We start from the raw sequence: 22,883 nt of genomic DNA, 5'->3' as shown, positions 1-22,883 counted from the left end.
ACATCTACCCAGTGTCTGAAGTGTCACTCACTGCTCAAATCCTAACCTCACTTTTCAGATTTGACGAACTCGTTCTTTCTCTGGAATCTGTCTTCCAGCCTCCTTGTTCCTTCACTGTGTCTGTTGGTTCCTCTGGTTGCCTTTTCTAAATAGCAGGACATAATGGTCTGGGTTTGTGTGGGAGAAAAATAAATCCCAGTGCCTCATACAATATTTTTGGTTTTCTGTGTTGAATAGCAGTCAAATTAGACACCTACGAAAAATAATTGGGGACACCAAGGTTTGGCCCATTTGCTTTTTCAGTTGTTGGTCTTGTAGTGATGTCCTTATGGTGTTACACCACTTATAGTCTTATGTGTCTTTAAGTCTAAAAACTGACCCATGTATTACCAACGTGGACAATGGAAGCGATTCTAGAAAACAACAGGTGTTCCTTTAACACACACACACAAACACACCCTGAAGATGGTACAAATTGATTGAGGATGGCACTAACATAGTGCATTTGGGCATTCTGCATTTGAAGCAGGCAAAACAGATATGGCTTTGACCAGGAAATAATTCATAATCAGGAGAATTCCAAAATGTCACTTTAATTTGACAATTCTTCTGTAATATACTCTTGGGAGTTCAATGTCATGGGCAGGACTGACTGAAACAGCCTATTTGAGTTCTGACAAACATGCACAGACCAGGGATGACTGTAATGCAAGACGCATACCACTCCACAGCGTGTGAGACTCGTGTTCAGAGCACTGGTATCGTTCTGCACACGGCTCATCCTTTGAGAGTTTGAGTACTGAAAACAGGGAAGAGTGTTCATGTGCCTTTTAAAAATGCCTCCTATTTTGGGAGGCATGAGGAGCATAATATAAATGTGACATGGGGTAGCAGTGAGGACTGCAAAGCAAAGGTCGCTCTCAGTATCTCTGGATGCGTTTCTTCGCGGGGGATCAATGGTGCTGATCAAAGTTATTTCAGTATTGGGTTTCTGGTGACTTAAGCATAACTTGCCATTCTTGTGAAATGCAATTGTTTGTTTAAACAGGGAAATTCCTTTCTATCCATGTGTGTTTTGGCTTGTGTGAAACACCCTTCTCCGTGGCAGTTGGCTGGGTGTCGTGGAAAGAACACGCAGGGCGGAGCTCACATCCCAGTGCAGGACTGCTCCCTGATCTGAGACCAGCTACAGGACGTTCCTGCGTTGGTTTCCCTTGTGTATAAAACAGGCCCAAGCATTTACCCCTCACAGACGTTCATTGGGATAGAAATGAAGGAACATATGAGAGCGCCTCATAAAGAACCCGTGTTCCACGTTAGCTCCACCCCTCCTGTGCTCTCCCTTCGCCTCCTGACATCCCCATTGGCAGCCCGGCCCCTTTTCTGCTAAGAGACATGGCACAGACTTGCCAGAAGCACATTTATAGTCCAGCATTTTCCCACTGCCCTTGTGAAAGAACTGAAAAAATAGAAAGCAATAAATAAATAAAATAGAAATGCTGGAAAGAAAACACTGACTCACATCGGTACGTGACCTCTATGCAGTGTTTTCACTGAATGTTGATATTAACATCCTGATACTTTTCAGGCTGAACTCCAGCCTTTCCTTGAGTATGGCAGCATTTCTTTCTGAATTGGCTGTTACGGTAATAGATAATTTGCCTTCATAAGAGTATCCAAATATTATCAAAACACAACAATACTGGGATGAAGTATGGGGAAAAATAGTCAAATGTTTAGTTTTCAGATCACCACGATGTCCCAGATGCTTTGGGAAATTGTAGGGAGAATTGCTTCATCTTCTGCGTTTTCATCCAGAAGTTTGATTTCAAGTAGACATTCACTAGCTTAGGAATCTGCTATCAGCACCAAATGATTCTCATCTTAGAACACAAATCCACCGTTTTAACCCTCTCTAGGTGAACGGTTCGTCTAGCCTCAAAAATAGTAACAAAGGCCACTAGTTGTGACCTGGGCCTTTGAGCAATTTTGAGATGCAACAAGCTTTGCTGGTGTAAAAAAAAAAAAAAAAAAAAAACCCTCTGAGCAGGGATTTTGTTTCTTTATGTAGGGCGGTTCAATATTTAGTCCAGTCTTAAAGACTTAAAATGCTTTTGATACAAGTTAATCCCCTGGGCCGCCCACATGGCAAAAGAGAGAGAAGGAGGAAAGGAAAATGGGAAAGAGGGAAGAAGGACAGAAGGAAGGAAGGAAGGAAGGAAGGAAGGAAGGAAGGAAGGAAGGAAAGAAGGAAAATACGTTAAGTATACATTTAATCTTTTAACTGACCTGTATGAATACATAGACATTTTTATTGCAAAGTTATTGCCACTTTTTGACCTTGAGGGCTTTTATGGGTCAAAATATGTTTTTATGAGTGTCTGCTACCATCTAGAAAATTCAGTGATGTCTAGAATACTTCCAGGTTACAGAGAGTTAGATTTGAAATTCAGACCGTTTTCCCACAGAAATCCTGTGACCTGTAGGGAGGCCCAAGCACCCCTACAAGAGCTGGCGTGTGAGTTTAGTGTAGTTTACTTACTACGGGACACTGCTGAGTCTGATATGCTCAGGCTCCGGGGCCGGGGGGACGGGGTGGGGTTTGCAGTGTGCCGCTCCCCAACTTCATTAGCCACCATAGCCTTTTTAGGAGAGCACCCTGCAAAAAGGTGGTGTTCTGCAGAACACACTTCAGGAATTGTTATACTTTATGATCTCGAAGCCTGTCTCCATTTCTTAGCGTTTCTGCTGAATTCAGCTTGTGATATTTTCAGTTTTAGATGACAGGTAGATGACAGTGAAGACACTAGAGCAAAAACGGAATTGAGGTTCCCAAGAAAAAAGAGCCAGCACGTCCCTCCCGGCAAGCACCAGGCCTCTTCTGCCTTCTAGACTGACAGCCTTGTGGCGGCTGACTTCTATTCACATGTCCAACTTGCTAGGCCCAGAACATACCTCTTAGAACGAAAGGCTTCCCCAGCTCCGCCTTCCAGGCAGTGAAAACTTGGGGGAAGAGCAAGCTGTAGGATCGGGTAGAAACGAAGGCTGTGTTATGAGACTAGAAGGGGTGGGATCAGAAATACAGATTCAGCGGTGCTCTCCACCTCTCTCATCTCCAATGAACGAAGAGACATTCTGCTGCTAGGATTACAAGCGGCAGGATGGCAGGGTGGGGGGTAACAAGGCTGCAGTGTTCCTCTTAGCGTTGTAAGAGACATATATACCATAGTTTACATACAGTATATAAGTGCCATGATAATGTGCGCCCATGCTTTTGTGAGCATTATACACAGGATTGTTATACCCATGGTGTGTACTCATTATACCCATGGATAATGTGCATCCATATTTTCCCCTCAAAAATTTGGGCAAAACGGTGAGCATTATACACAGCAAAATACGGTAATAACCAAGGTGACTTGGCAACCATCATCTTCTTACATTATTTTCTCGGTTAGTCTAGATTTCTAAGTCATAGAATTGAGGTGGGTAGATCAGAAAGCGTTTGATGCGTTCTCTGTGGGAGGACTGAATCTATTTTAAAAATCTGGAAGGACCTCATTCCGTAGTTTTAAAACAGGAAAGGTTTTGTTGTTTTGTTGGGGGCTTTTTGAAATAGCATCAAAGCCGTGACTGACGCTAGACCCTTGCTAATTCTCACTTCTCTATAAAAGAATACGTTTGCAGGGTTGGGTATTTTTAACCCTGCTCACTTTTCTCCTACTGGCAACTCCCAGTTCTGTCATCTTCAGGGTGCAGCGCATGTTGGTGTGGCTCAGACTGGCGTGGGAACGTGGAGGATACGTCAGAGTCGTGGTGCTGGTGGGTGTGTAGGTGGGAGGTGAGCTCCCTGTTGCCTGGGCTTTCTTGGCTGAATGTGGGCCATGAAGGGAGCTCAGCTGGAGAAACAGAAATGGCAAACTGTGGGAAAACACGGTCAGCAGACATTTGATAGTACTCTACCATCAGTGCGTAACAGCAAGCCAAAAGAGAGAGGAAGAACTCTGTACTCGAGTTGACTAGAGTCAACCACACAGCCATGTTCAGTGAGCCCTCTGCCAATTTCTGACTTTGGCTCTGCTACAAGTTTTTGTCTTAGTTTCCTTATCAGTTTAACGAAATTAAAATTCCTGAGCCCTTTATATTTTTCCAGTGTGAATGAGATATAATTGACGTAGAATTCCAGATTCACTTTAGGTGTACAACATAAAGATCTGATACAGTTACAAAGTCTGTCCAGAAGGCATCCAGCCACACAATATCAAACATAGAGACATTTATTGAAGAAGATATAAGAAACATTGTACATAGGACAATGATGCCTCAGTCCCCTTCAAAGTGGGCACATTGGGACCACACACATTTCTCCAAGCACCCTCAGCTGCCCTGATATATTTTCCTGAATCTCACTGATGGCCTGAAATCTCTTCCCTTTCAAAGAGGATTTTAGTTTTGGGAAAAGCTAGGTGGCAGAGTGCCAAATCTGGGCCTGATACAGGGGCTGTACAGGGGCTGAGTTATCTGGGTGATTTGATGTTTTGCAAAAAAACTGCACGAGATGTGATGCATGAGCAGGTGCGTTGTTGTGATGAAGCTGCCAATCACCGGTTGCCCATAGCTGCAGCCTTCTATATCATCCGAATAGTTTCCGGGGAGGAATGTTCAAGCTTAACACAAAATTTGATGCTGATTCATTGCTCTGCTCACTCAGTCATTTTGCATGTGACGGCCACACAATATGTGTGCTCACTCAATGTCGTCTAGTGCCCCCACTGAGTAGTACCGTGAAGTCCTCCTTGTTCACTCATGCACATTCCAGTCCGCTCTTCTTGGCTGCCCGGTTGAATCGATGTTACATAAACCAACCTCGTTATGTTAACAATGGCTAGACTTTTTCCCGACAGACCTCGTATATATTGCAAAATGATCACCACAATAAGTTAACATCCATCACCTCACATAGTTGCAGATTTTATTCCTTATGATGAGAACTTTAAGATCTACTCTTAGAGCAACTTCCAAATATGCGACTCAGTGTCATTTACTGTGGTCACACCGTACTTACTATCCCCAGAACTTACTGTCTTATAATGGGAAGTTTGTGCCTTTTGACCACCTCCACCCATTTCACTCTTTCTAAACTCTGAGATTATTTCCTTGGAGTAGTTTGAGGTTCCTGACGAAAGGTATTTACGGCCTATGTTGCAGAGGTTGTGCACAAAGTGGGAACTTAAAGATGCAAAAGAACTTCTGTTGTTGACATTAGTTGACCTCTGACAACCAAACTGATACTGTGCACCTGGAGCTCGGAGGCCTCTTTCATTCTTTCTCTCATTTTCTCCACCTGAAAATGGCCCTCAACCTATTTCATTAGGATACTATGAAAGTACATGGCAATACAAGAAAATGTGAAAGTGCATAGAATCCTGAAGATTGAACTGTAACACTTGGCCCTGTCTGGTCTCCCACTTACAAAGTAGCAACTATAGATAAAGTAGAAACCCTGCCCCACCCTCTGCAGCCAGCTGAAACTCATCAACAAGGTCTAGTAGCAGGAGGCACCCAAGACCCCAGGGGCAGCAAATGGCCCTGATTGAATAAAACAGGCAGCACCCCCAGCCCCATAGTCTTACACCACTGTCCCCAACCCCCACCAAAAAAGAGAGAGAGAGAGAGAGAAAAATTAGCACTGCTGGGTTGCATCTATCCATGCTTCTTCTCCATTGGCATAAATCATAGTGAATTAACCAAGCTGTAAAGTCAAACGTGGGTGGATATTCAGAGAATCATAATCACTTTTTTTTCATCCCTATTTTGGAGGAAAGAGGGTGGGGAGAAGAGATGTTATAAGTGCCTTAAATCGATCCCCTTTTTTGTAAAGTTAGAAAGTAGGCATTCTGAATTTTTTTTTATAAATTGTTTTGCAGCATTCATACATGTGTTCCTTATAATTCCCTCCCAAATAACTAAAAATCAAGCTCCGTGCTTAGGGGTGTGGCCTTTAGAATCAGCCTGGTTTGCAATCCCAGGTCAGCACTTCTTAGCTTTATCGTCTGGGCAAGAATGCCTCCCATCCTCAGTTTCCTCACCTGCAGCCTAGAGAGAACAATAGCACCCACCACCTGCAGCTGTTGCAAAGATTCCAGGAGACGGCACGAGCCCTGTGCAGCCCCTGGTGTTCATTCTGCCCTAACTGCTGAGAACGGGAGAGCAGTGCTGTATTCCTTCTTGTCAGACCCCACGTGGGGATGTGTGCCCCAGTTTTTGGTTTACATGTTTGCTGCAGCCGTCTTCCACCCCTGAGGAAAACATCAAAGTCCATACAAAACACTTACTGAGTGCCTACCCCGAGCAGGCCCAGGTGCTTGCTCTCCAGGGCTCACAGTTCAGTAAGAGAAGTGGGGATGTAACAAATTGTTGCAGTAGAAAGTTTTCTGTGCTCTTCTGGACTTGTGCCAGCACCCAGCAGGGCGGGGCCATCCTGGGCTGGGAGCTGAGCATTGAATTTGTGCAAACGTGGGGTTAGTTAGGAGCCGTGACACCTCATTAATTCACTTTGGAATGGTGAGCTTGGGGCATTAGACAAGCATGTGCAATAAGGCAAGAAAAAGTCACTTATGTTTACTGTGTTTGCTAAGCCAAGGAAATGGACGTGTCCATTTGAGAAAGATTTTCAGCAACTGGGTTACAAAAATGGGTTTGATTTTGATGGGGGCCCCATTGGGAGGCATCACATGTTAGTGAGGGGCTAGCCATGGCTTCCGCTGGGAGCTTTTACTTTTGAAGAGCAGCGAGAGGGTGAAATAGAGCAAACCTCTCCTCTGCACAACCTTTCCCCAAATCCCTGCCAAGGACAGGATTAGGATCGTTAGGTCATGTTTCCCTTCGGCCCTCGTGAGCCAGTGCCTCCAGGATGGATGCTGTCCAGCCACCGGAGGTGGGTGGACATGGAGCACAAGTGGGTGACCTCCATGGGGAACCTGGAATGTGACATTTTAAAAAAGCAAGTTGTGGTTTGGTGAGCAGGACCCCACCTCCTTTCCCAGTCTTGCAGAGACCACGGGCACTGACGTACCCTGGGTGAGGCATGAGGGTGAACCTTCAAAGGTGGCAGGGCCCTGCCACCTTTGAAGATCCGGTTTTTGCAGAACATTTAATGGCATGCAGAAACCACTCGTGATTTGATGTCATGTGAAAGAGCCACTTGTGAAACTGCACATAAAGTCTGTTTCTAATTTTGTTTGTAAATTCGCACATATAAATATTCATATAGCACGTAGAAGGATTTGTGTGTACATACAAGTGTAAGAAGAAAATACACCAAAATGTCACAGTACCTATCTCAGCAGAATTTTATTTTTTTTAAAGAGTGTATTTATTTACTTTAGAGAGAGGAGAAAGGAGAGAGAAAGAGGGGGAGAGAAGCATCAATGTGTGGTTGCCTCTCACATGCCCCCTACTGGGGACCTGGCCCACAACCCAGGCATGACTGGGAATTGAACTGGAGACTTCTTTGTTCACATGCCAGCGCTCAATCCACTGAGCCACACCAACCAGGGCCCACCAGTAGAATTATATAGGTGTTTTTTTATTTTCTTCTTTGTGTATTTTTGAAATTTTCTACATGTACCCCTGTTATAATTGGGAGGATATATTAATTTCATGATTTTTTTAGTTAACTGAAATTAGCCCTAAATGTGCCTATCTCAAATGTGAACAGAAAAAAAAAGAAGCAGCAGCTATGTGCGTGTCAGCCAGTTGACATGTCCGCCCTGGACCACACAGGCATCTTAGCAGAATGCCTAGTATTTACGTCTAAATGCTGAAGACCTGGGATGGGGCAGTATTTATTTCTACAGGTGTAATTGATCAAGGTTAATTTCTGGCTCACACTTGAGAGAACTAACTATAGGTAGAGCTAAGGAGATGTCAATGAATTCTGTGAATATGCCCAGAATATTCTCAGATATTTTTGCCTCGAGACGTGGGTGAAACAAGTTGTAGACGAAGCTTACCCTAGCCCTTAAAAAACAAAAAGTATAAGCAAAACACAGCCAAAAGAGAAATGTGGCTTCTTTCTGGAGACCCCACAGAGGACCCAAATCAAAACACATTCTTCTGTGTCTTCAGGCCCCCAGCGGCAGTACCTGCATTTGTTCGTCCAGATCTGCCAGTGGGAGAGGGGACAGCAGGGAAGAGGTGACTCTGGCCACCCAGCCACCCTTATCTTATACTTAAGGTACTAGTCCCTTTATCTTAGGGACCTACCAGGCAGCTTCCTTTTCTAAATTCCTTCAACAAACATTCCTAAATTCCTCCAACAAATGCCCTGTGGTAAGCACAGCTGTACCTAAATGCTGTGGAGCCACCTGAGGAGGGGCACCTGACTGAGCCCTGGAGACAGGGAACTGGGCTTCAGAGAAGGCTCCTGGAAGATATAATGCCTCAGGTGAGTCTTCAAGGATGAGCAGTAACTCACCAGGCAAAGGTGAGAGGTGGGGAAGGGTGTGCTGCTAAAAACAGAAGCCAGTTTATAATAGGCCGGCCAGATGCTTGGCCATTTGGAACAGTTCGGGGGCGATGGCTGCCCTGAGGACATTCCCTGAGACGGGAGCCAGGCCCTGGTGCTGGTGCCGCTGAGCGCGGGCTGGCGGATCGCTGGGCCCGCAGCCTGGCCCTTGTGTGCTGCGCTGCGGTTTAATACGCGCCCACCGCACACACATCTCCAAACCGAGTCCCTAGTCGGCTGGGGGAAAACAGACCACAGCCTCCAGGCAGAGAGTCTGGAGCTCCCAGGGTGGAAAGGACCCCTGGACCAGACTCCCTTCTCAGTGCCATCTCCTCCGTGGCAGTGATGGGTGCTGTAGGCAGGAAGCCGGGTGTGGTCTCGACCCACTAGCACTGGAACCACTGAGGCTCCTCGTGATGCCGCTGGCTTCTCCGCCTCCACCTCGCCCGGAGCTTCCCTGCTCTTGTCTCGAGTGTCTGTGTGTGTGCCCTCCTCAGGTGTGAGTCGGGGTCGCCTCTGCTGACCCCCGGAGGCCAGAGAATAGCCAGGTGTGGGCCTGTAGCTTCCCTAGTCAGTGGAATTAACACTATTGAATTCCAGTCACTAAAATGTGGTGGTGGGGTTTTTTTTAATCTCGTGGAAGTGCCGGCAGACAGGTCAGAATGGTGGGCTTGTAAACAGCAGCCTCCCAGCCTGGGCCAGCAGGGCCCTCTTTCCCTGTGTGTCCCCTCCCCTCTCAGCTCACTCCCTTTCGTGTCGCTCCTCCCAGGTGATATGGAGCCTTCTGTCTGATGTACCTGCTCAGCCATTCAGGGGTATCCAACCTTTTGGGGTCTCTGGGCCACACATTAAATACACTGCAACACATAATCACAAAAAAAAAATCTCATAATGTTTTAAGTAAATTTACAATTCTGTGTTGGGCCACATTCACAGCCATCCTGGGCCACAGGTTGGACGCCCCTGCAAGTAAGCTCTCGAACAAATGTTTATGTGTACAACTGGGCACTGTTTATGCCGGCTTCCTTCCATGAAGGATTTAGGCAGCCTGCACAGATAGGTATGATCAGCCTGAAAAGACAGACACGCAGATCTCAATTAGGGAAAAAGACAGACTAGAAGGCAGATCAACACCAAGGGAAAAATTTTAACATCAACATGCAGACTATAGAGTTCTATATCCTCATTACAGCTCAGCCACAAATTTGGCTCTCAGCTTCCTGAAGGTCGCGGCCAACAGGGAAATGCAGTCATTACCCATGCTGGATATTTTGTTGTTGAGTATACCGCATCCTCTCAAAAAAAGAAAAACAACTTCAATGAGACTGAAAGAACTTTTCGTCCTGGGTCCTCATGAGGGGTTATCGTGTGATAGGGTCTCACCCAGCATTCATACTGTGCGTGTCCCAAACACAAGATGGTTCTTTGGAGGGTCCTGCAGTGAAGGTGGGGGGCAGAACACCAGCAGGCTTCTGAAAGCATAGCCCAGGGGCCCAAAACACTGGCTCATCTGAAGTCAGATCTGGGTCTGAATCCTGGCTCTGCCCCTTGCCAGCTGGGTGAACTTGGCCAAGTTAATCAACCTCACGGACCGTGAGCTTCTCACATGTGAAATAGGGATGATAATTCCTTCTCTGCTAAGTTAGAGGTTTAATCACATCAGCACTCAGCTGGTCCCTGGGTGTAGTGGGCAGTGCCCTGTGGTCGTTGCCACAATTACCGCTTCATTGTCCCTCTGAGAGGAAATAGAATGGGTTCAAGTTCACATGGGGTCTGGCTTGGCGCAGGGATCAAACCTAGCACAGCTACAAGGGTGGACTGACTGCATGCCCATAAGTCACTCTCCACAGAGAGCATTCTCCATCCGGGCTTGGGAGACACTGTACGGGAGAGGGGTCGACTCGTGGCTTAGTACCTGGGGGCCAGGTACTGGCTCCCAGGATGAAGGAAGAGTTGGGTGTTCTAAAATTCAACTGAGCAGATGTTAGACTTGACATCCAGCGTGAAAACTGAAGTGTCTAAACCAGATTCTTGGCCAAATGAATGGCCAGCCTGCTGGTGCATGGAGGTGAGCCATGGCAACACCCTCTCCGCCAGAGAAGGAGGAGGCACTGAGAACCCCAACGTGACAAATAAAAAACGAATAAGATTCTTGGGAGCTGGAAGATTTTTCTCTTGTTTTTAATTATCAAAATGGAAATGGCTTATTTTATAGATTGTAAAATTATTCATCTTCATTTGAAGAAAGTTAAAGCATCCAAAGGCGTATAAAAAGAGAAAAATCATCCACAGCTCCCACATAAGTGATAGCTACTAGTAACATTGTGATATATAATACCTGTGTTTTCTATGCACGCGGGCAGAAACCACCTATGTTTGTATGTATACATACATTTTTACTTAGTCTTTTAACTAGTTTTTCCTTGATCTTCTTTTCTTGTAACTAGTTTTTTAGATGACTCAATTTTCACTTTCAGTGGCTGCTTAGTGTTCCACCTTGAGTCTCTATGTAGAGTACTTAATCAGTCCCATATTAATGAAAATTTTAAACACTATAATGAATATTCTTGAAAATGTGCCATTGAACCCTCGAGCCAAAAAGATTTTCAAACCCGGAGTTTCCAACACAGAAAATTCCTAGTGATGCAGCAGTTAATACAGATTAATTGCCTAGTGGGCAGAGCTTTTCCCAGGGGACAGATTTCCCACAAACTATGCTGTCTTTCTAGCACCATGCTGATGAGTGTGCTGGGTACAGCCTGTGAGTAGGATGCAGGAGGACAATGGGAAGAGCCCTCTGTCTCTCCGTGAGCCTCCCTACCCCACACCATTCAGTGGGCACTTCCTGGACACTCCCTGCAGGCTGGGCACCAGGGGTCAACTCCTGACAGGTGGAAGGAGCTCAGCCCACGGTGTGGCGTTCAATGCAGTGCTGGCTGCCGCTAATGGGCCCGCAGTAAATACAGCTGCCTACACAAGTCTCCAGTTGGCATCACAAAAACAAGGTTGCCTCCCTGGATTACAATCAGGATCTATCCTTAGAATAGGACGGCTCCCCAGCTCGTCCACCAATTAAAACCCCTGGTTGGGGGAGGGAGAGTCAGGGCTTCCAGGGCAACTCTGACTTCCTCTCTCCACCCTAAAGAGCCTGTGTTGGAAAGGGAGTGTGGCCTTGCCTCCCTCTTGTCATCTTCATGTCACTGACGAGTCACTACGGGGTGAGAATCTCTGTGTTGATGGTTCATGTCAAGTCACAAAGGGCAGCCGTGGCCTGGAGGCTGCCTCTCCTATAGTCCTGACATGTGACCAAGGCCACCTCACCCCCAGCAAGATCCATCCGTCATCCAGGAGCTGCTGCAGTCAGTGTTTTTCAGAGTTTTTTGTTTGTTTGTTTGCTTGCTTGCTTTAACACTTTGCAGAAGTCTCTCATCTTAAGTATGGCTCTACAGCGGAGGGAGGGGCTGAGAACAGGGTGCTTCGGAACACCTGGGCTCCAGCCCCAGCGCAGCCTGGTGCTGGCTTTGTGCGCAAGTTACTGCCTCACGGGCAAACTAGGAATAATAATAGCCCCAGGCACAGACCATTGCCAGGACCGAATGGGAGTCCTTGCGGAGCACTGGGTAAATAATAAATGTCGGCAGTACTGTCCTTGGGCTGTTATTCTGAGCGATCCCAGAACAGCCCAGTAAGGAAGGTACTGCATATGATCTTACCCCCGTGTTAAGGTAAAACTGAGGCTCAGAGCATGCTCTTCCCAGTAATCACCCCCCACACCTGCACCACCACCCACGCACCGACCGCCACACCCCCCGGCCACCTTCTTTCATTGGTGGTCCACGTAAGGTGGAAAATACTCGAGGCTTCTTAGCATAATAAGTGTGATTCTAGAAATTCTGAGACTCATGCTGGAAAGGCCAAGGCAAGAATTTTCCAATAAGCAAGGAGGAGCCGAAGGGGCCAAGGTCGGAGATGTCCACGTCTCAGCGTTTGAGAGGTGAGGTCAGCGAGTTTGAATTTATACCCAAGAGAGGCAGGAACTAGACATGAGAGCGAGATGGTGCCACCTAAAAGGGACATTTCAGCGCTGTGGTTTGGGTTGGCCTGTGTGAAGGGACCCCTTAGTGCTTCCTGTGGCCTGTGACCAGGATGGGCCGAGGTCTCAGACACTTCCCCATGGCCAGGGCTGGAGGGCGGCTCCAGGGTTGGCCTCCTGTGACTGCATCCCGTTCACCCCAGCTCAGAGACCGGCAGTTCCACCTCCTGCGGCCTGAATGCGGGTGCAGCCAGGCTTCCTTAGGATCGCATGGTGTCCAGGCGCTTAACAAACCACCCTGACCCTCAGTGGTGTAAAACAACACCCATTTTATTATGTTTACGGCTCTGTGAGTCAGCAATTTGGGCAGAATGTAGCGGTGTGCTCTCCTCTGCCCAACAACGCCAAGGCCTCCGCTGGGGTGCGTCAGGTGGCTGTGATGTTGGGACAGCTGGCCTGCGGCCATCAGTCTGGGCCTTGGATCCTCTCCGGGTGGCATCTCCTGGAGCTCAAAAATCCAGGGTGACTCCTTCCCTCTGTATCGGGAGCCTGGGCCAAGCTGGCTGCTCTTGCTCCCCAGGCAGCCGCCCCCACAGCCGGCTCGGGCATCTTTGGGGCAGGTGATCTCAGGTTAGCCGACTTTTGACGGAGGGCTGGCTGCCCTCAGAGCGAGTGTTCCAAGAGGCCCAGGTAGGAGCTGCAAGATTCCCTGAGATCTGATCTTGGAGGTCCCAGCATGGCATTTCTGCCACATTCTGCTGTTGGGGAAGTCGGTAAAGCCAATCCAGACTCAGGAGGTGGAGCAGCAGAATCGCCCCCTCACCAGAGAGCACGGCACCCATCCTGGAGACAGACTACCACCCATGGGGACAGCTCGGTAACTTTCCAGCTCTGTGATGTCAGGCAAGTTACTTAACCTCTCTGAGTCTTGATTTCCTTATCTACAAAATGAGGATAATGATATTCTGCTGCAGATGGTTATGGTAAGACTTAAATGAGATAAATTTAGGCCCTGACCAGGTGAGTCAGTTTACTAGAGTATCATCCTTTACACCAAAATGCTGTAGGTTCAATCCCCAGTCGGGGTGCAGATGGGAGGCAACTGATCAGTGTTTCTCTCTCTCTCTCCTCTCTCCTCCTCTCTCTCTCTCTTTCATCAATAAACATCCTCAGATAAGCATTTAAAAAGAGAGAAATTTAGTGCACTACCGATAGTAACTTAGTAGTGCTATTACTCCAGTTTGTCATTTATTCAGCAGGCGTCTACTGAGTGCCTGTAGTGGGCCAGGCACAGCCTCAGGCTCCAGCCTCCCCACAGTGGCAAGGATGCTATACTGAAAGCAGGGACTAATTGGGCCCTCAGGTTTTTTCAGCAGCATCACTGGGCTGGTCCGTGCCAGCCAGCATCGTTGGGGTCAGCAAGCCTGGCGGGAAGGAGGAAGCAAGGACTTGCCCCTAAGCCTCTCTGATATTTCTTTGTCCTCGTTGCATTAGAATCTCCTGCTATGATAACAATTCTCTCCCCGTTTTAAAAAGTGGGGCTGTTACTAAGGAGAAGCAGGAGAAATGACCCTTCCTCCCTGGTCAAACTGTGTCCCAGGTCCCATCTGACCAGCGTGTGTCCCTCAGTGCCCTGGTGTGTTGGTGGCACAGCACTCGGCATGTGGCCAGTGGCTCCTGCATCTCGTGTCTGTGGCCTCCCTGACATCCAGAATCAACACCTCAAACTCAGGGGACAGCGTGTAGGGAAGGTAACAGTGTCCAGTTCTTTACTCTCCATAACCATAAAAGAAGAATTCTGTGAAGCTTTCTAAAATAAAACAGGAAGCAAGACGCCAAGGAGGAGGAAGGCCAGACCAGGAGAGGTCACTGGGCAGATAGTGTCAGTCCCACAGTCTGCTGTCTTATTCCAGTGGTTTCCTAACACCGGCACTGGTAACAGACAAAGGGGTGGAGCTTCTCCCCTGTACCTTTCGCATCCATTACACTTCCCATAATAGTCACGTGAAAAATCTCACTTGCTCAAATGAGCATCGTTGACTTTTCACTTGAAGACACTCGAGCTTTAAGTAAATCTTGCTGAGGAACTTGTTTGTAGGCGAATGATAAAGGAATTCACACTCATTAAGCTCCCTGTTCCAGCACCTAAAGGCTGCACGGTGTGGAATCACTGAACCTGCCATCTGCCCCTTAGTCCAGTTGCCCCCCCCCAGAGAACCTGCCACGTTTCTCTGACAGATGGACGCCAACTAGCTCCGTGGCAGGCAACCTCGACCAACAGCCGGGGCTTCCCATGGCTGCCTTTCAGAGGGGCCCGTGGCTGAGTGGGGACCAAGACGTGAGTGCGAGGGTGGGCAGTCGGAGGGCCAGCCCTCCCCCGCTCTCGGCTGTGGGTGCCTCACCAACTTGCCAGTGGGACTCACCCCGGGAGGCAGACGCCGGCTGGGCGTTCATTGCAGGGGAAGTGCCCGGCTGGCCGTGCAAGGTGCAGTGTCTCCAAGAAGCACACGTGCGGGCCTCGTTTCTCAACAAGGAGCTCAAAGGGGAAGACACGTCCTCTGTCAAACCGAACCCCACGCTCAAAGGCGTTTTCCCTGCCGGGTCTCAGACCACGGCCGTCTGGCATTGCCCGGAAATCTGGTCCACCCGGAATCCCCGGGCCCCTTCCACGAGGCCTCTGAGAGCCCGCCTGCCCCCCCCCCCACTCTGTCTTCATCAAGTGGTATCGGTCCCACTCCGTTTCCCTGAGAATCGGGGCGGCCACGCTGTTCCATGGGCTTGATGGAGGTGGACGGGGCAGGGGCGGGGGGTACAGATTGCAGAAGCAGAATAATCTTTCTGTGGTTTATGAAAAACGACCAGCAGCCGGATTCCAGGGACGTCCATCAGAAAGAAAACCGGGGGCAGACCACGCCTGCTCGCTGTGACAAACAGGCACCACTCTGAGTGTGCTGGGACCTTGGGGTCACCGTCACGTTTTCTCCGGGAGAGAAGACAGGGTGGAGCCCTTCTGAGAAGAGAAGGCAGAAACCAAAGCTGCTATCTGGAGAAGAGGGGAACTGGAGGGCGTCCTGAGGGGAGTGACTGAGGGCTGAGGAAAAGAGCCTTTCTCCCCGGCGCGGCTTGGCACACACAGTCTCCTGGCTCTTGCTGATTTGATGATAAAATATGGAGTGGACCCACCGGGAGAGCAAATGCCTCAAGAAGTAGACGGCTAATTGGCTCTGTTTGCATGCTCGCTGCTGTAACGGAGGCGCCACGCCAGCATGACTAATGCCTCTCCGCTCCGCCTAAATGAGATTTCGATTGTGTTTCAGCGGTATTCGCGGAGTCACAGATGTTTGGGGTAAAAAGACCCAAACTGCTGAGGAGCACCTCCTGCGGAGTGTGTGGTGTTGTCACACGGGCGCAGGCGGCTGGGGTGCTGTCGGGGCCAGAGCCACCCCTTCCTTTCCTGGGCCGGGGGTGGGGGCCTGCTCCCTGCAGGGCGGGGTGTGATGTAGGCTCCCTGGCTCGGCTGTAGCAAGTCCCCTCGGTGACTACTGACTCGTACAGACCCTACGTTGGACCTTGCGTGTCCCCTTTCTCTCCGCCTTCCACGGACTCACTGCCCCTGAGGGTGGAGAGGTTCCAGGCCCTGGCCGGTCACCCCCCACGGGTTCCTCAGCCCCGGCCCCGTTTGACCTGCAGGCTGCCCCAGTGAGCGCCCTCTCGTTTCTCTTGCAGAATCTAGCCTACGAAATCATCCTGACACTGGGACAGGCATTTGAAGTCGCTTACCAGCTGGCACTACAGGCCAGGAAAGGGGGACATTCCTCCACACTTCCAGAGAGCTTTGAAAACAAACCCTCCAAGCCCATCCCCAAGCCCCGCGTCAGCATCCGCAAGTCAGTGGTAAGTAGAAAACACAGCTGCTGTGAAAGCCTTGACCGGGAGGGAAAGGGGGCTGCCGCCGCCCCGGCCCTTGTGGGGTGGGGGGGCCGCTCTTCTTCATCTTTTCCTTGGCTCCTTCCCGGCATGTGTATGTGTCATCCTCCCAACCCAATTCCTGCAAAGTATAGGAGACCATGTGCCTGAACCTGGAGGCTCCCATGGAAATTCCATGTCCTGTTTCCCGTGGAGGCCCTCTGAGGGGCCTGGGCACTGCTGCTGTCCTTGGTGAAGGACTCCCCAAGGTCCCAGCTTCGGGGGCAGAGCCTCTCGCAAGCCCCTGGCCTGCAGACAGGTTGGCAGAGGTTCACCGGGAAGGTGGCTGTACCCAGAGGAAGCGAGAGGCACAGGCCACAGGCGGTCAGAGCAGAGCGGCCCCATGCTGCGGAGACTAGGCAGCTGGCCCCGCGTTGGGTCCCAGCTGAGGCTTCCTGCAGAGCGGTGACTCTTCCAAAGCCCCACCTCCTCCTCGTCTGCCTTCCCCCAGGAATTCCCTCCCCCGCCCTCCCACCAGCTCCACAGACATCCTCCTGTCTTAGCAGACTTCCATACTTCAGAGCGGCCTCCTCTGGTAGTAGCAACACCCAGAAGCTGCAGTGTTCCCCACCAGCGCCTGCTCCGGCTGCCTGCCATCTGGCATCCCAGAAACGCTGGGACTCAGGCAGGCAGGCCTAGCCTTCTGTCTGTAAGCCTCTCCTCCTCCAACCCGTCCCCAGGGTCATGGGGGAGATGTAGCGTTTTTAATGTTGGCGACCTCGTGGCTGCTTGTTGCCTTTCTTCTTTTTGGTTTTTGCTCCTGTCATCATCCTTGGCAACTTCATCATTCGTGGGACGGTCCCTGTAGTACCTGGCCTGTGTCCTCTGCCAGCTCGGCTCACTTCTGGGATCTTCCCTGCACACGCCTCAGCCATTCACTCCATGCTCATCCCTCGTGGCCAAGCCACACAGTTACTGCGTGTCCTCTGAAAATCTGTCCTTCAAACCCCACACTCTGCTGCCCTGGCACCCCCCCCCAGCCCATACCCAGCCTTCCCCCCCCCACCACTCCCAGTCCTGGCACACTCCCAGTCCTGGCACACTCCCAGTCCTGGCACACTCACACATGCAGACTTCACCTTGGGTGTTTAACTGACACCAGAAATGTAGTGTGTCTAGAACAGAATCCTTGGTTTTCCCGAGAGCTGCTTCTCTCTCTCCATCTTCTCCAGCTCAGTGAACAACACAGCCATTCACCACACTGTCCAACATAAATCTAGAAGTCGTCCTTGATTCCTGGCTCCCCCTGGGCCCTGCACCCCACCCGTGAGCGGCTTCTGTCCACTCAACCTCTGAAACGAACCTCGGATCCGTCCACTCCTCTCCTTCCCTCCATCACTCTTCTCACCCAGGGAAGGTTCCAGCACCCTGCTCTCCAAAACCACAAAAGTGCACCTCCTAGCAGCCTCCCTTCCTCCTCACAGCACTGTGGGGGCGTCTTCTCAACACAGACCAGATCACAGCGCCACTGCCAGCTCCCTAAAGCCCACACCCTCCCACCGCACTTCTCCGTGATGTGCAGGCCTTCCTGTTCCTGGAAGACACAGCTCGCTCCCGCCCAGGGCCTTTGTCCCACCTGTCCCCGCCACCTGGCACAGTGTCCCCTGATTTCTGCATGGCCGACTCTGCCATTCAGGTCTCAGCCACAGGAAGAGGCTTTTTCTGGGCCACGCTCGTCCCACTCAGGCGTATCACCTGCTTTTAATTCTGTGCAGCATTATAAGTGGAGATTTATTGTCTGTCTTCCCCTATAAAAAAATATGAGTTAGCTCTCCAGGAATTTTCAGAATCCTTTCGTGATTTCTTTTAGACAGTTGTATTCATTCTCGTGCGGGCTGGGGGAATCTGTTCACAGCAGGTGCCTGTCTCACGTCACTCTGGTCCCACAGGCTCTGCTGGAGGGCGCTGAGGGTCGGGCGCCAGAGCAGCTCAGAGAAACTAATCTAAAAGGCCTCAGTGAGAAATGTGAGAACATACAGTGAATAATGATACTGATGTACTGCGCAGACCCTGTTCCCCTCGACTGGTGTCCACATTCCATTCCCTCGGTTCCCGTTGTTTATCGCTGAGAAATACTCATGATTCCTGAAAACCTGTGAAATGCTCCCCGCAGCCTTACGGCGATACAACCAAACCTTGTTGGAAGGTAGCTGATGGGCATGGATCTCACAGCCTTCTGGAAGATTCCAAACTCACTGTGCAAGAGAGATGGGAGAGGCCTCTCTCCGTTCCCTTGCCCAGTGTTCCTGGGGACCAGGGCCAAGGCAGACATGGAAACACCCAAGGATGAGGCAACAGTTGGGTGAGAATGCGCCCAGGCCCTCTTGAGAGGTCTGGCTTTGTGTGCACAGGGCCAGGGACAGTTTAACCACTCCATAGCTCAGCTTGATTTGGTTCAAGGCTCAGCCTAACAGAGCCCTGCTCACCTCGTCTCCCCTCCCCTCCCCTCCCCTCCCCTCCGCGAACTGATTACAAGCCCTAAACGGGCCACTTTCCCTCCTCCCAGAGACTTTGCACATGCTGTCCCCCTGCCCTGCCTTCACCAGCACACTCTTGCTTTCCTTCAGCTCTCCGTTTAGACACTACTGCATCCTTTGAATGTTGCCTAGTGAACAAGTGTTCATCGTGTGCCTACCAGTTCTGGGTTGCCAGGAACTTTTCGAATTTTGAGTGAACAGAACAGACAGACAAAGCACCACCTTCACGAGCACACACTGTAGTGGAGAATGAATAAATAGTGTGTGTGGCATACGGATTATACAGAATAGTGAGAGGACAGCAGGAACGCTGGGACACTGTTTTATACGGCACACAGGTGAGGAGGTGCTGTGTGAGCCGCCACCTGAAGGACACTAGGGTGTAGAGCATGCAGGGGTCTGGAGAAGAGCGTCCCTCAGAGCAGACGAGTTGAGCAGGGGCCCCAGGCGTGGGCTGGGTGCTCAAGGACAGCAGAGGGGCCAGTGTGGCTGGAGTGAAGAAAGGCAGGCAGGGCCATCCTAGGTCACCTTGAGGACTTTGCATTTATTCTGTGATGGAAATATTGGAGGCTTGAGACACATGGAGTTTTTTCACCTGGCTCACCGCCTCCTGGAAGTCCCCCTGGCTCCCTGACATGGGGTCAGTGGCTTTCCTGTGGACCCCTCCCCAACCCCCTCCCGTCTCAGTCCTCATATCCAAGTGTTTGTGTCTGCTCCCCATCCATGTACCTTCAAGAGCAAGCGCTGTGTCTTGTTCACTGCCCCTTCTGCAGGTCCATATGCAATAAATGTGGTCAAAAGAACAAATAAACAATTCTCACAACCAACATCCCTGAAGTCCGGCCAGGGCGGTGTGTCGGTCTCCGAGCAGCGTTAGGTTGCATGCCGGCACCCCCGTACAGGTACCACATAACAGGCATTAGCCTTTCTCTTTTAAAGCAGATCGACCCATCTGAGCAAAAGACTCTGGCCAATCTGCCGTGGATCGTGGAGCCGGGACAAGAAGCCAAGAGGGGAATTAACACCAAGTATGAGACCACGATTTTCTGATACTCACCACCCTCCTGCCCTTGTGGTGCCTTGCACGCCGAGCAGTCCAGAGCAGGCTTTCCTTCCCTCCTCCGTTTCCACCCAGCCAAGGAGGAAGACTGCTCTGTTTGTGTGGCCTTGTCGTGGGCGACAGGCCACTGGCCGTTCCTGGGGACGTTCTTTCTGCACCAGTGACAAGACAGAAAGCGCAACCGAGACTTTCCAGCCGTAAACCCTGAGAGGCATGAGTTGGGATTTTCGCCCACTCCAGACTCCCCTCCCTGCCGCCACCCAAGGTATTTCTAATGACCTGGCCCCAACATTTGCTTTGCTGCGGCTGGGGATAACACCTTAAAAAAGAAAAAAAGTACAAGGGTTCTCTAATACTGCCTAAAAGTATAAAAATCGTGGGTTTTTCACTGTCAGCAGTTCTAAAGGTAGAGTCAGAACAGAGCCACCCCATAAAGCATCTGTAAAGTCCTTTACCACTCACTGAGTATCGTTCATGCAACAGGACAAAAACCACCCCCACAGTGGCCGGGAAATCCTTCCTCCCGATTTCTATCTTTGTGGGGATTTTTTTATGTAATGATCAACTCTGTCAGATACAGAAACCTTTACATCTATGGACTGATTCAAAATTTACAAACGATTTCACACAGAGGAATTTATTATGCACAAAAAACGTGTCTTGTATTAAATATTTTTACTAAAAGAATGTTTCATTAATGCATTGATAAGAAAACTAGGCTAGTCGTGAGGGATGTTTCTGGTTTCATTTCAAATAACTAAATTTCTACTGTTCCTGTGACGAGGACAGGCTGGGGCGTGGGAAGGTCCGGGCGACTCTCGCCAGAGCAGGAGGCTGGGGCAAGCAGCCGCGTCCGACCCGAAGGGCTGACGCAGCCATGAGCCTGCAAAGATTGCTTTTTTAATCTTCACAGTGTTTTAAAGAACATGTTTAAAAACATAAACATCTAGGGCTCCTGCTGTCAAGATTTCTGTCATGGAAACCTTGTTTGAGAAAGGTGTTAATAAAATTCTATTGCAAAAATTTGTTTTCTAGAAAAAACTAAATATAAAAAAAAAAAAGAAGAGATTCCAAAGTAATAAACTCTTTTCTTGAAACAGAAGAATAAATAAATGTTTGCTTACTATTTGATTAAATAAAATTTACTTACATTTCATTAAGGTATTTTAATTTTTTTAATGTCTCTGTGGAGTATTTGTATGATAAATACCATAATGTATATTTATGTAGAATCAAATTATATAAACAGTACCAATATCACTATAGGAAAAAAATAACATTTTAATGTATACTGTTCTAACCGATCATATTGTGAATCATTTTGAAGTTCATTATAGCGATATTGAAAAATTGTGGGGTTGTCTTAATGTTGTTTTTTTTAATTAACCAACATTATTTTAAACTTGAGACTATCAGTTACATTCATCATTTGGTGAGTTTTGGAAGATAATTACATTTTATTTCAAACTGACAAATGTATATGGTTTTAGTTCAGTGTGGAAGAATTTTAATATAATATTAAATTACTTGAACTGAACAGTTCCTTGTACATACTTTGCCTATTCACTGTTGATATGTATGTAGTAAATGGAGAGTAAAATAACACATATATGGTACCAAGAGGAAACTGTATAGGAGCAAAGTGAATAGTAGCTTTGCTGAAACAGAAATATATGTGTAAATATGCTTGGGCTTCCAGTTATAAATTTTGTAATTTTTGTCATTATTTATACCCTATAAAAAAGCACACAAAATAAAAAGGAGATTGTACAGCCAGTGGCGCTCGGCATCATTCTGTGCGCCTCCTGCTTCCCTTCAGGAACGGAACCAAAGGACCAGCCTTCTCAGCACGTAGAGCTAAAGGGGTCTTTTAATTGGCAAAGTTAATGAGCAAGTTTGCTCATTTCCAAGTTCACCCTGTCTAAGAAAGATACAGTGGCCATTAAAGCTTGAATTTCAGCCCAAATGCCCCCATTGTCTTTGTTGAAATATTGAAGTGGGCTGTGAGGAGGAACTGACAAAACAGAGGTTTCTAAAAGAGGCAGGACCACGGCCTGGGTCACTTTCACAGGATAACAGATGGCAGGTTGCGTAAAACCCCTGCATGGTTGTCGTAGCTCAGGCCGCCACGTCAAAATATCAGAGACTGATCGGCTTAAACAACAAATTCCTGTCTCACCGTTCTGGAGGCTGGCAAGTCCAAGCCGGCAAGGTGGGTTTCGTTCGAAAGTGTTTTCTCTTGGCTTGCAGGTGGCTGCCGTCTTGCTGTGTGCTCATGTGACCTCTTCTTTGTGTGTATGAGCCAGGGGTGGGGAGCAGCAAGCTTTCTGGGGTCACTTCTTAGAAGGGCACTAACACCATCATGAGCGCCCCACCCTTATGACTCTAGCCCTAATTGTCTCCCACAGGCCCATTAGGGCTTCAACATAGGAATTGTGAGGGGACACAGACATTCCAGAACAACACTCATCAATCCTTTCATTTTCCCTAACACACACGTGCCAGCTGTGAACTGAGTAACAACAGGGCCATGATCACACTGGGAAGACCAGTGATTCACATTCCCTGTCCTGTGGCTTCCAGCAGATGCCCCCGCTGCTGGACCCAAGTCTGTTACTCTCCAAAGCACACGCCAAAGCAATCTCCAGGCACTCCCAGCCGGACATGCATGGGCTTGGGGCCCTGAACCCCAAAGAGGTAAAACCGTCCTGTGATGGCCTGACCTTCACAGAGGCAGAAGGGTGGGTTTCCTGAATGAATGGAAGGTTTGGGCTGCAAATTTAGATTTTTTCTTTCTTTGTTTTTTTACTCATGTACTTCCATTTTTTTTTAAACTAT

At 49.0% G+C, this 22,883-nt stretch overlaps 1 protein-coding gene across 10 annotated transcripts in view; it reads left to right on the top strand.

Moving 5' to 3' along the window:
- Positions 1–21,821, top strand: part of ANKS1B (ankyrin repeat and sterile alpha motif domain containing 1B) — an 805,832-nt gene extending 784,011 nt beyond the window's left edge. For 6 of the 10 annotated variants that reach the window (XM_053921934.2, XM_024579128.4, XM_053921938.2 and 3 more), the window contains 2 exons: positions 16,269–16,436; positions 19,925–21,821. In XM_053921934.2, coding sequence (XP_053777909.1) covers positions 16,269–16,436; positions 19,925–20,035 — 279 coding nt within the window. In that variant the 3' untranslated portion in view covers positions 20,036–21,821. Of the gene's footprint in view, positions 1–16,268; positions 16,437–19,908 lie in introns of all 10 variants that reach the window. The other 4 variants (XM_024579129.4, XM_053921939.2, XM_053921940.2 and 1 more) reach the window with 2 other exon arrangements.
- Positions 21,822–22,883: the final 1,062 nt, after the last annotated feature.

This window comes from Desmodus rotundus, chromosome 3, assembly GCF_022682495.2.
Source record: "Desmodus rotundus isolate HL8 chromosome 3, HLdesRot8A.1, whole genome shotgun sequence".
In the NCBI taxonomy this organism is placed as follows: Eukaryota; Metazoa; Chordata; class Mammalia; order Chiroptera; family Phyllostomidae; genus Desmodus; species Desmodus rotundus.
This window is presented reverse-complemented; position numbering and strand designations above follow the sequence as displayed.